This window comes from Orycteropus afer, unplaced genomic scaffold (genome assembly GCF_000298275.1).
Source record: "Orycteropus afer afer isolate SDZICR_OR568_19922 unplaced genomic scaffold, OryAfe1.0 scaffold00065, whole genome shotgun sequence".
Lineage (NCBI taxonomy): Eukaryota > Metazoa > Chordata > Mammalia > Tubulidentata > Orycteropodidae > Orycteropus > Orycteropus afer.
Window position 1 is genome coordinate 6,989,047 of NW_006921652.1, and position 12,883 is coordinate 7,001,929.

Sequence of the window (12,883 nt, forward strand, 5' to 3'; positions counted from 1 at the left end):
TGGGGATGGCCACACCTCCGTTCACCAAGTGGGTGTAGGGTGTAGTAACAAGAAGAATGTCGTACCTTTTCAGTCTTGCAGGCCCTGAGTGTCCTTGGGGTTGCTGGAAAGCAGAACATGTTCTTAAGCCCCAGAAATCTGCGAGAGAGCTGTCTCTTTGAATATCCAAAATAGTCAGGTCGCTTTTTAAACCTACAAAATGGTGGCGCCCTCTGAACTGACAAAAGTCCACAACTCAGCCCACCTTTCTCTTCACCTTCTCCGTTTGCTCCCCAGCCACCTTGCACAGTCTTTTGTGTAGTCCCTGGCTAGTAGGGTGATTTTTGGGTTAATTCTTAGGTCCTACCACCACTCGGGAATCTCCATGCCATGTCGTCTGTGCCGTCAGGGTCGCTCAGTCCACTGCCAGACCGCAGCTCCGTGTGTCTCCTTTTTTGGTATTTTCACGCAAATTCTTCTGCTAGTTGGGTTTAGTCCACTTTTGTATCCTTCCCTTCAAGGCTCCGGGGTCCAAGATTATCTTCTGTGTCTGTGTTCATTGGTTTCCCTTTTCTCTGTTGAAGAGCGTCTGTGCAGTCCTTGTGCCTCGTCTGCCATCTTCCTGGAACTAGTTCTTGATTTTTTTGTTGTTGTTTTTAATTCATTCATTTACAGATATTTCCCTGGGTTGGAGGAATAGCACAGTCAAGAAAAATCATGCTGGCAACTTAGACCATAACAGTGCTGCCTGAATCAGCCCTATTACAAGGGGACACAGACATTAAACCAAAAATTTATGAAGTAGCTATATAATTTTTCACATACTATAAGCTAAATAGGGAAAATAGAGTATACAAAGTAGCTCTGGTGGTGTAGTGCCTACAAGGTTATCTTACAGCAGAGGACCTTTGCCACAGTCTGGTGGCTGTAGGAAGTTCCCCTACAGAAAATAAAATTTAAGCTGAGACCCAACAGATAAGCAGGAAGAGAGAGGCTGGCTAAGCAGTGGGTGCTTATAGGTACTATCTGGGTCTGGTGACATGAATTGGGAAGCTTTCTGTTGGTTTCTTTGTTTCAAGATAACTATCATGTGTTCCTTTATTATTACTTTAAAATACATATATTATACCTGTGGTTATAATCCCTTTTTTTTCTAACTTGGGTATTTTTGCTGCCTTGGTTTCTTCTGAATGAACTATCTAGTAGTTTACGTTTTTTATTATTTTCATTTCTCTGTAAAAGATACAGACTTTTTTGTTGTTTTGAATTTTGTTTTAATTGTAGTAAAATACATAAAACAAAACATTTTCCATTTCAACCGTTTTCATATGTACAATTCAGTGACATTAATTAGTTCACCATGTTGTGCAGCCAGTACCATTAACTGTTTCCAATTTCTTCATCACCCTTACAGAAACCCAGTGCCCCTTAAACAGTAACTCCTCACCTTTCACTCTCACTTGCCCCTGGGAACCACTAAAAAATTTGGTTTCTGTGCATTTGCCTATTCTAACAAAAGGTACTTTTTTTTTTTTTTCTTTTTTATCATTTGTACTATTTTTCTCATTTCCAATTCTTCATTTTCTTCATTCATACCATGGGTGAGTTTTGAGTGTTGAGGCTAGACCATACGATGGACAGTGGGTTGGTACATGAACAATGGAGGCAGGGAGAGCAGATAGGAACCTGGGGCAGTCATCCTTACAAAAGATGATGGCATTCTGAAACAGGATGGGAAAAGTCAGGAGGGATTCATATGGCATTTGAATAGTAGAATTGAGGCAATTTGGGAGAATAATTGGATGTGGAGTGGAGGGAAAGACCCAAATCAAACCAGAAGTTTGGATTTCTATTAAGACAGTTGTATGGACCATGATGCAGGGATCCTAAGTGATATCACTTGAGCAAATTGTAATCTGGTTGTCTTTCTGCACTTCCTTTGGAACTTTTCCATATGTATTTAGAGGTGCTTTTCCCAGCCTGGCTTTACCCAGTGGTATTTTTAGTCAGTGACTCAGCAGAATCCTCATATTAAGTGAATAGTTCCCACCCCACATTTCCTGGGGCAGCAGCAGGTGGAGGAGCATAGACAAGGCTCTGTGCCAGGCTCTGTTCTCCTTTTGAGGTAGAGAGCTCACAGGCTACAAAGGGCTGTGTGTGTATGTGTCTGTGTGTGTGTGTGTGGGGGGGGCTTTTCAGAAGACACCTTCAACAACTGGTTGTCCAAAACACAAACAAGTTTACATGAAATGCAAAAACAGAGCTTTATAGCCAAGCTATATTGTTCTTTTTCCTTTATCTCTACTGGCCCCCTTCTTCCCCTCCTTTTCATTTTACCCTCTGGTGATGCAGTGTCTAAGGCATTTGACTGCTAACCAGAAGGCTGGCAGTTCAAACCCACCAGCCACTCTTTGGAAGGAAGATGGGGCAATCTACATCCATAGTGATACCGCCTCGGAAACCCAAGGAGGTGTTGCTGTGAGTCCACTCTACTTGAGGGCAGTGAGTTTGGTTTTTTGGTTCCTCTCCCATCCAGGAAGCATTTTCTACCTACCTTATTTTTGTATCCATAATCTCTGGGTGGTACAAGTGGTTAAGCAGCTCAGCTGCTAACTAACTGAAATGTTGGAGGTTCAGATCCACCAAGAGGCACCTTAAAAGACAAGTCTGATGATCTACTTCTGAAAAATTAGCCAGGAAAACCCTATGGACCACAGTTCTACTCTGACACACATGAGGTTGCCATTATTTGCAGTTGACTTGATAGCTGGTACTGGTATTTTACGTTCTTGAAACCAAGGAGACATAGATTGTCTAGACCTCTTACCATATTGAAGTAACTACCAGCATTGCCTCCTAAGAATCCTAGTTTTTCTTGATGTAAGGGGAATAAGCATTTTTTTTTTTTCACTAATGAGTTTCAAGTATATGATACACATGCTGTTAACTGTGTTGTACCTCTCTTTTTATGTAACTCCTCATCAGTCTTTGGGTCTCGTCTGAGAGTCTGGTACAGTTTCCCAAATCTGGATTGGTTGCATCTTCTCTGTACTTCCATATGGTCCTAGCTCCTGTGTTTTCCTTATCATGGCATCTATTGCAGTCTACTGTTAGGACCTGGTGATGTTTGTGGCTCACACTGCCCTGTGGCACAGTGAGGCCAGGCGTCCTGTGCATCCCTCAGATCTGTTCTGAAATCCTAACACTTGGCACAATATCTTGTATGTAGCAGGAACTCAATGCTTATTGATTGAATGAGTGAATGAGTAAATGAAGGAATGAATGCCAGAATGATTTAGAGCATTCTGAGGAATTAAAGAGGTCAATGAACCATGGATATGGAGATATTAACACATAAAAAATTAGAGATTAATTTTGAGGTACCAAGTGACTTTGAGAAAGAAGACATCAATGAAGACTAAAATATTTAAAATTTAATGAATAAGGGGACTTTGAACTTCCCTTTGAGGTAAGTGGGGGAAGAGATAGAGGAAGAAGTATTGGGCGCTGTTGTTGCAGGAAGGAACATTAGCAAAAATGTTTGGCCTGATACATCTTTCTTGTTATTGTTATTAGTTGCCATCCAATCATCTCTGACTCATGACAACCCCATGTACAACAGAATGAAATGTTGTCCAGTCTTGTTCCATGTTCATGATCATTGACATGCTTGAGTCCATTGTTGCAGCCATTGTGTTGCCTTGGGCCCTCATCTTCCAGCACTATGTAGAACAATATTCAGTTTTGATCCGCAGGTTTTCCACTGACTGATTTTCAGAAGTAGAACATCAGGTCTTTTTCCCTAGTCTGTTTTAGTCTGGAAGCTCAGCTGAAACCTGGCCATGATGAGTGACCTTGTTAGTACTTGAAATACTTGGGGCATAGCTTCCAGCATCACAGCAACATGAAAGTCACCACAGTACAACAAACCAACAGACAGGTGGTGGAATACATCCCAACTATTCTACTCCTCTGAAAACCTTCCCTTTGGAACCCAGGATTCTAGTGAGTGAAGAACCACGGTGGAGGTGAGGGTAGTTCCCTCTCAAAGAGCATTGCTTATTATCTTCCAGAGACACAGATGTGCACACAGTGGCCTCTTTGTTAAAACTCTACCTCCGAGACCTCCCGGAGCCGGTGGTTCCCTGGAGCCAGTATGAGGGATTTCTGCTCTGCGGGCAGCTCATGAATGCAGATGAGGCAAAGGTTTGTATCTCATTAGAGTTAGTAGTCTTGCTTTAGAAGAAAGTAATTGGTTTCTTGAACACTACTCTGGTAGGCAACATTGGATGAGGAGCCCCTATGCCCTATGTCTGCCCTGACAATGACTCCTACCCTGAACTTCCTGACTGTAGACCTGCTTCTTCTAACTTTTCTCACTCTCAACATATATGAATATTTCTTCATCAATGGCAACACACTTCTGACAGGGCAAAGGGACCAAGGCATTCTTACTGGTGAAAATATGGTGGGAGTGGTAGCTGGGAGGAGTGAGTCTATACCAACCTTTCAAAGAATTCATTTAACTAAACTGAAGAGAAAAATATCTCAGTATTTGGAATCAAACAGGTACTCTAGAAGTTCTTGTGAAGTTAATTTGAATACAGGTAGTCTCTAGGTTACCAGCATCTGACTTACTGACAACTCTTCGCTTCCTGTAAATTTGCTGTCACTTTGAAATGATTGAAGCAACCCCTATTCACAACAGTTCCTCATCATATCACCTTCACTTGCTGCATGTACAGCTTTTAAATCTTTGAAAAGGTTTTGAATCTTTTCTTGCACTAATGTAAGGCTAAATAAGAGCCATATGCATTTGTTCCAACTCACCAATATGCTCCACTTAAAGATTTAGACTCAGGAACAGATCTCGTTCATAACCTGGGGGACTGCCTGTATACAAGTGTCTACACCAAGTGTTGCCTACAGGGTGACAAGGCCATGAGGCACCTTTCCTTGAGTTCTGTTATGGGAGCTGCTCAGGTTGGAGGCAAGTCCTCAGTCTCATATGAAGTTGTGCGCTCTTACAAGTATGCAGTGTTACAGAAGGTGGTTACAGAACTTACAGGCAGATATGGCTGAAAAGAACAATAAAAACTTCGTGTTCTTCCTCTCTCCCTGGCATATGCATTCCTTCAGCATTGCTGATACTCACAGAATTGAACAATCCAACCTTGTACTCCCCGCAACCCCCATCCCTGCCTCAGCTTGATCAGGCTGCCCTGGTGTCCCAGCAAAGTAATTTTACTCAAAACCCTTCTCAGAAATGTCCTTCTCTCACCACTTTTAAAGTTACTTTCAGATATTTGATTATGCTTCAATTTTTATTGGCATGCTACATCCCAAAAATTCATTCAGCAAACTTTTATGTGCAGGTGCAGACACGTTCTGATGGCACGCCAACTCTTGCCTTGGAGTAGCTTACAGTTTCTGGGGGATATAATTTCAGACAATAACAACAACAAAATGCAGTGGATAAAAATCTATGAGGCTCTTTATACTATTTATTTATTTATTGCAACTTCTTGTGAATCTATAATTATTTCAAAATAAAAAGTTAAAAAAAATTAAAAAGCTATGGAAGCAGGAGTGATAGCCAAAGCGTGGCTTCTGCACAGATCTGCTCATGTTCCAGGGTCTCAGCTGGCAAATGGGCAGGCTCCTTTACTCGTGTCAAAAATCTCTTCCCAGGCTCAGCAGGAGTTGATGAAACAGCTCTCCATCCTGCCCCGAGACAACTACAACCTCCTGAGCTACATCTGCAGGTAAGAGTTCCCTGCTGTTAGCTCCAAGGTGATGAGCCACACTTTCAGCCATGTCAGAAGGAAATCCTCATGAGAGGAGGAGGGAGCTCCTCTGTGAACTCAGAGATTACTGTATAGTAATTGGAAAGTCAAATCTAGTCACAGCACTGAGGTAGCTTCCTATTTCTACAAGGTAAGATGAAGGATACCCTAAAGTTCTGGACAGCGCAAAATGGACATTCTTCCTCTGTCAGGCCTCAGGGCTACCCAAGTGCTGCCCAGAGTCCTGGGACATGCAAGAGAATGCAGAATCCTTACAATATTTCTTTAATTCTCTCCTATCTTCCTGACTCTGAGCATAATTTAGCACCCCAAAGCATTCATTCAAGGCCACCCTTTTTATTTTCCCCAAACTGTTTCTGGGACCTGCTGTGTACTGTCTCCATGGAAACATCTAGCAGATGAATTGATCAGACATAGTGATTGGGGGCTCGGGCCTTCATTCCAGGTGGAGTTGAAATCTGTCTTTCTTTTTAACAAGTAATGACTTGTGGTTTCCAGATTATAAATGTGACTTGTGTGATTTGGACACCAGGGAATAACAGTAGTTTTTAAATGAGAAAGTGAAAATTGCCTGCAATCTCTGAAATAATCACTATTAACACTTGGATGTATTTCCTTCTGAATTTTCTCTCTATGTTCTGGTTACCTAGTACCTCTCTGACAGGAATATACCACAAATGGGATGGCCTTAACAAACAGGAGTTTATTATTACAATTTGGAGGCTTTATGTCTGAGTTCAAAGTGCTAGGCTCTAGGGGCTGCTGAAAGCCCCTCAGCCTTGGGCTTCAGCTCTGTCTCCTGCTCCTGACCCACTGGAGCTAGAGGCTTTTCTTCACTCAGACAGCTGCTGGCTGCTGAGGCTGCCAAGCCAAAGGTTGACAAGTAAAAAGGCACAGTTCAGATGTTACCAAACCACACAGCAGGCCATTAATTCAAGTCCATTGTTAAGTCCCAAGGTCAGTAGAGCATGGCAGGCTTCTGAACAACAACACAGCTACATGCAGGGTTCAAGGTGCCATAAGCTAGAGACTATTTCCAAAGCTGCTTCTTATATATGGGAAGCAGACCACATACCCAAAGCAGCTACTCAGCTGCTTGTGGTAGATCCCACCATGGAGTTGATTGCCAGTCTCATCATGGGGAATAACTACCACCAGCTGCCCAGCCACTCAACCAGGCCCAGCCAAGTTGACACACAAACATAACCACCACACTCTATGATAAATCATTTCATACATCAACATAAGTATATGGGAATACTTTTTAAATACCAAATTGGAATTATAGCTCTATCTCTACCTAGCTATCTATACATATATATGTGTATGTGTGTGTTTGAGTATTTGTGTGTGTATATATGTTGTTGTTGTTATGTGCCATTGAGTTGGACCCAACTCATAGCAACCCTTCCTTGGGTTTCTGAGGCAATATCACTACAGAAGTAGATTGCCCAACCTCCCTTCCGAGGAGTGGCTGGTGGGTTTGAACCGCCAGCGTTCTGGTTAGCAGTCAAGTGCTCTTAGGCACTATACCACCAGAACATACATGTATGTGATATATATATATATAGTACTGCCTTTTATTTTGCTTAATGTTATACCATGAGCATTCCTCTGTGACATAAAATATGATTATAAATTACTCCAAAATATTTCATAATGTTTCATCATTTGAGCAGACCACCATTAGTTTAATAAAGTCTCTGTGTTTATATTGTTTCAGTCTATCCATTTTTAAATACTTTCTAGAGATATAGATTATTTAGAAATTCCTTTCGTGATCTGTTCAGTTTTTTTGCAGTGAATCTGAGAGTTTCATGCCAAAATGTGTGGAAAATTCATTGTTGTAAAGTGGATCTTGTAGTAAAAATTTATCGTTGGTTATTGAGCACCTACTGAGAGTTAGAGATGCTTGGTGCTCTAATTGGAATTTGAGAATAAGGCAATAGTATGATTCCTCATCTTGGAGACTTTCTCATAATAATGTTCTCTCTGGAGACTTGGGTGGATGAGTATTGGGAGTCTTTGGGAAGAGCCTATACAGGCAGGACAAGGGGCAGTCAGATATCTGGTCTAGTCCTTCTAGTCTCCCTTTAGCTCTCTGAACTGGATCCAACCTCCTGCTAATGTTGTTCCCTATCCACCCTCCCAACCCCATCCCACCTTCCCAACCTCAACCCACCAGCAGCAGCTAGGAAGGCCCCTCCTGGTTTCTCTTCCTTTCCTACTCTTGAATCTTTCAGGATCTAGCTAAACTTTTGTAGGCAACTTTTGTAGGAAATAGTTGAGACTTATCTCTGAGATTTCTTTAGTACCTTGAAGAGCTTCCTTCTGGCAACTTCCTGTTTTCCACTGTGGGATTTCTTGGCTGCCCACAGGTTTCTCCATGAAATCCAGCTGAACTGTGCAGTTAACAAGATGAGCGTGGACAACCTGGCCACTGTGATAGGAGTGAATCTCATCAGATCGAAGGTGGAAGACCCTGCTGTGATCATGAGAGGTATGGCTGGTCCTTTGGAGTAGGCATGGAGCACATCCTAACAATTCCATAATACTGTCTATGTGTGTGCACTGCTCTGCAGATTACCAAGCATTTTCAACTGATCATCTCATCTGAGTCATACTACAGACCTTGAGATAGGCAGGGCAGGAATTATGTCACTTTCCAGATCACAGTGGAACAGAGAGTTTAAGAGTTTAAGAGATATGTCCAGTGCTTGCATGTTACAGGAATCTGGCACTAAAACTGTTAGCTAGTCTTTTATTACTTTTTAAATCCCCTTAGCCAGAGAAGGCAAATAGGTTTTATTTTATAAGCCAACTCACACAAAGACTGCTTGTAAAGCTGTATTGAGAAGGATTTTGAGGCTGTGTCTTACTCAGTGAGCAAATGTCCTAGCATAAAGTACTGATGTCTGCTGTTGTTGTGGGGGGACAGTATGCCAGGCACATATCTGCTATCTATGAAGCCGATAAGAAAATATGCTGTCATATTGAGGACCACACCAGGAGAGAAATATGTCTTCATTTTCTCTCCTGTTATATTGCCTCCTGTTACATATTGATTTTCCTGATTACGTCCTGCGCCAGCAGACTGTAAGCTGAAAATAATCTGAACAGCTCCTTGTTTCACCCCACTTCTATATCATTTTTCTATCCCACCCCTTTCACAGTACAACTCCTCACCTCAACAATTATGAGGGTTCCTGTGAGGAGCAAAGTGCCTTCTCATCATCTGCATATGAGGTCCCTTCTGTCCTTGTGGTTTTAGAGTCAGGTTTGGAGATATCACATGGGTGGGGACCCTTGTGGGCTGCCTACCTCCTGCCGGGGTACAGCGCTACAAATACTTCTTTTCTTCTTTCCTTCAGGGACTCCTCAGATCCAAAGGGTAATGACTATGATGATTAGAGACCATGAAGTCCTCTTCCCCAAGTCCAAAGATGCACCTCTGTTACCTCCTGCCCAGAAAAATGACCCTAAGAAGCCTCCAGTGGCCCGAAGCTCTGTGGGCTGGGATGCCACAGAGGACCCCTCAATTTCTCGGACAGACAGCTTTAATAACACGGTAAGGTATTGAGAGACTCCCTTCTTCCACGTCTGTTCCTTTAGTTGAGGCTATTCCATGTAAAAGCTGATCTGGAATGGCAACTTTAGGTATTTTGCTGTGGCAATGGGACCAGCTAGTTCAAACTCATTGGAACACATCTTGAAAGCCTGTACTCTTTCATATAGTCTCTGTTAGTGCCCAAGGAATCCTGGATATATGGTTAGTGGCATGTGTGTCAGTCACCCAATGACTGAGCAATGAGGGTCCTTACTGCAGCCCACTCTGAAAGAGAAATTCTTTCAAACACAGGGAAGTGCAATGAGAAAAGAAAAATGTATAATACCATATTGTATGGCATATAAATACAGATATATTGTAAATGTTTTGGTGAGAGTTCTTGAAAATTCCTTCTGAAAGGCCAGAAAGCATTGGCTTCCTGCTAACCCATGAAACGTGATTTCTTTCTTAGCGATGTGATGAGTTCGTGTAATATTTCTCATTCCCTGATAAGCCTTCTCAGCAATGTCAGCCCCCTCATTTGTACTGAAGTGTTGGGGCTCACGTTCCCAGTGTCCAAAAACTCTGCAGACTCTGAAATTTAGATTATTTGAGGGCAATGATTTATAAAGGTCAAATTTTTTATATATTTATAGGGACACATATTTGTAAAAAGACGTGTGAACTTTATGTAGCAGCTTGATTCTTTCTGTATGACCAAGAAAAAAATTCAAGATTTCTGGCTGACCAGGTAACTTAAGTTACCTTGCAAGTACTATAAATCCTGAGAGTAATTAAGAAAGTATTGACAAAAAGATAGGTAGTGGTAGTGGCTATGATTTTTCTTAGGTGACATCTGTCTATATACAATACATCTTATTAACAAACTATGTTTCTCTGGTAGTGTAGTGCCTAAGGCACTTGACTGCTAACCAGAAGGCTGGCGGTTCAAACCCAACAGACACTCCTTGGAAGGAAGGTTGGGCAATCTACTTCCGTAGTGATACTGCCTCGGAAACTCAAGGAGGGGTCTCTATGAGTCCGGTCCGACTCGACAGCGTATAACAACAACAACAACATGTTTCTGAAATTACTAAAATTTAGAAAATGCCCATTCTGCATCTAGTGAAATCATCCCAGCAGTCCTTAAGAAAATCATTGTTATGCTCATTTGACAGATGATGTTGTTGTTGTTGTTATGTGCCGTGGAGTCAGACCTGACTCATAGCGACCTCTCCTTGGATACCCGCCTCCAAGGCAGTATCACTACAGAAGTAGATTGCCCCATCTTCCTTCTGAGGAGTGGCTGGTGGGTTTGAACTGCCAGCCTTCTGGTTAGCAGTCAAGTGCCTTAGGCACTACACTACCAGAGCCCCTGTTTGTTGTCTGCTATGGAAACCCAAGGAGGGGTTGCTAGGAGTCGGGCAGACTCAAGGGCACATAACAACAACAACAACAATGGCAGAAATTGTGCTGGGCAATTTAAAGAGACATCGCAGGACTCCTCAATCTAACTCTGTAGGGCAGAATTTATCATCCATATTTTATGGTTGAAAAGCGGAGGTTTAGAGAGAAGTTGACCAGCTGGCCCAAGGTAGCAGCACTGGCATTTTTCAGAATAGGACTTGGATCTAGTTCTCACGTTAAGGCCCAGGAGCTTCTGACTCTAAAAATGGGGTTGCTAAGGCAGATGATTAGCTAGAATGGTTAGAGGGAGACCTTGAGCCTAGGTTTTCTGATTTTACATTTAAGGTTCATTCTTTCTGGCTTTCTTTCTAATTTAATTTTAAAATATATATACATATGGTTCAAAAATTCAAGATGATAGATGCAAGTGTACTTTGAAAAGTTCTGTCCCTTCTCTATCACCATCCTCCCTCTCTCTCCCTCCTGTCCTTGTTAGTTTGTTATTTATCCTTCTCTTACTCCTTTATGCAAATATAAGCAGATATTAATGTAAATTCTTATTTTTCTCCTTTTTACACAAAATGTAGCCTCTTATATGTATGTATGTCTCTGTATGTGTTTCTCTCTCTCTACACACACACACACACATGCATACACACCAACAGAGTTTCTTTCTTGCTCTTTTCTGCTTTATGATATATCCTGCAGATTTTCTCTGTCAGTACATAGAGAGCTACCTCCTGCAATCTCGGTTTTTGGGCAGATGCTTAGTGTTCCAAGGATACCTGGTGGCACAGTAGTTAAGCACTCAACTGATTCATACCCACCAGCTGCTCCACAGGAGAAAAGACCTGGGCAATATGCCCCCGCAGAGATTACCCTGTGGGGCAGTTCTGCTCTATCCCATAGGGTTGCAATAGAGTTGGAATCAACTTGATAGCACACAACAAAAACAAAAACATAGTGTTCCATTGTATGCATGGACCACAATCTACTTACCCAGCCCCCATTGATGGACAGGTTGTGTCTTAGTTTCCTAGTGCTGCTCTAATAGAAGTGCCACAAGTGGGTGGCTTTAGAGAACAGACATTTATATTCTTACAGTTTGGGAGGCTAGAAGTCTGAATTCAGGACACTGACTCTAGGGAAATGCTCTCTATCTGCTGGTTCTGGGGGAAGATCTTTGTCTCTTTTGGCTTCTGTAGTCCCAGAGTTCCTTGGTAGTCTTCACATGGCATCTGTGTTCCTCCTGTTTGTGCTTACGCTTCTGTGTCAAGTCAGCTCTTTTTATAACTCAGAAGTGATCCTGCTTAGGTCACACCTTGCCCTGATATGGACTCATTGAACAAACAAAGAAAATCCTATTTCCAAATAGGATTATATCTATTCTATAATAGGATTATATTCTAGGGGCTAAGATTCCAACACATTTTGGGGGGAGGAGTGACAAAGTTCAATCCGTAACAGGTTGCTTTTAGCCCTTTGCACTAAACAAGATCGCAGTGAGTAATCCTGACTGGGCTTCATTCACACAGATATATTTCTGGATAAATTCTCAGAAGTAGGGTCTAGGGGCAAATGAATTTGTAATATGTAATTTTAATAAAAGTTGCTAAAGAAGGATTGTGCCATGTTGTACTCCCACTAGCAGTGCATGAAAGAATCTATTTCCCTACAGTTTCACCAGCAAAGTTTCTTGTCAGATTTTGAGAGTTTGCCCATCTGATAGATGACAACTGGTATTTCAGTAATTTTAATTTGGGTTTCTCCTATTATGAGAGAGGTTGAACATCTCTTTTTATATTTAAGGGCCAGCTACATGTTTTTCTCTATATTATATATTTATTTTTATATGTTTTCTCTGATATTGTTCATTGTTCATATTTATATTGGTTGTTATTCTTTTTCTTCTAAATTTTTATGAGTTTTATGTATTAAGGAGAGTAGCTCATTGTTTGTGATATGCATTGCAAATGCTTTTGCAAGTGTGTCATTTCTTTTTTGATTTGTCATGTGTTGATTTATTTTGTTCATATCTCTCATAGCATAGTGCCTAAGGCACTTGGCTGCTAACCAGAAGGCTGGTGGTTCAAACCCACTAGCCACTCCTCAGAAGGAAGGTTGGGCAATCTACTTCCATAGT

At 41.7% G+C, this 12,883-nt stretch overlaps 1 protein-coding gene across 1 annotated transcript in view; it reads left to right on the forward strand.

Moving 5' to 3' along the window:
* Positions 1-12,883, forward strand: part of ARHGAP25 (Rho GTPase activating protein 25) — a 106,114-nt gene that overhangs the window by 88,705 nt on the left and 4,526 nt on the right. The window contains exons 6-9 of the mRNA XM_042780841.1: positions 4,053-4,185; positions 5,671-5,744; positions 8,165-8,286; positions 9,158-9,354. Of these exons, the coding sequence (XP_042636775.1) occupies positions 4,053-4,185; positions 5,671-5,744; positions 8,165-8,286; positions 9,158-9,354 (526 nt within the window). The remainder of the gene's footprint in view (positions 1-4,052; positions 4,186-5,670; positions 5,745-8,164; positions 8,287-9,157; positions 9,355-12,883) is intronic.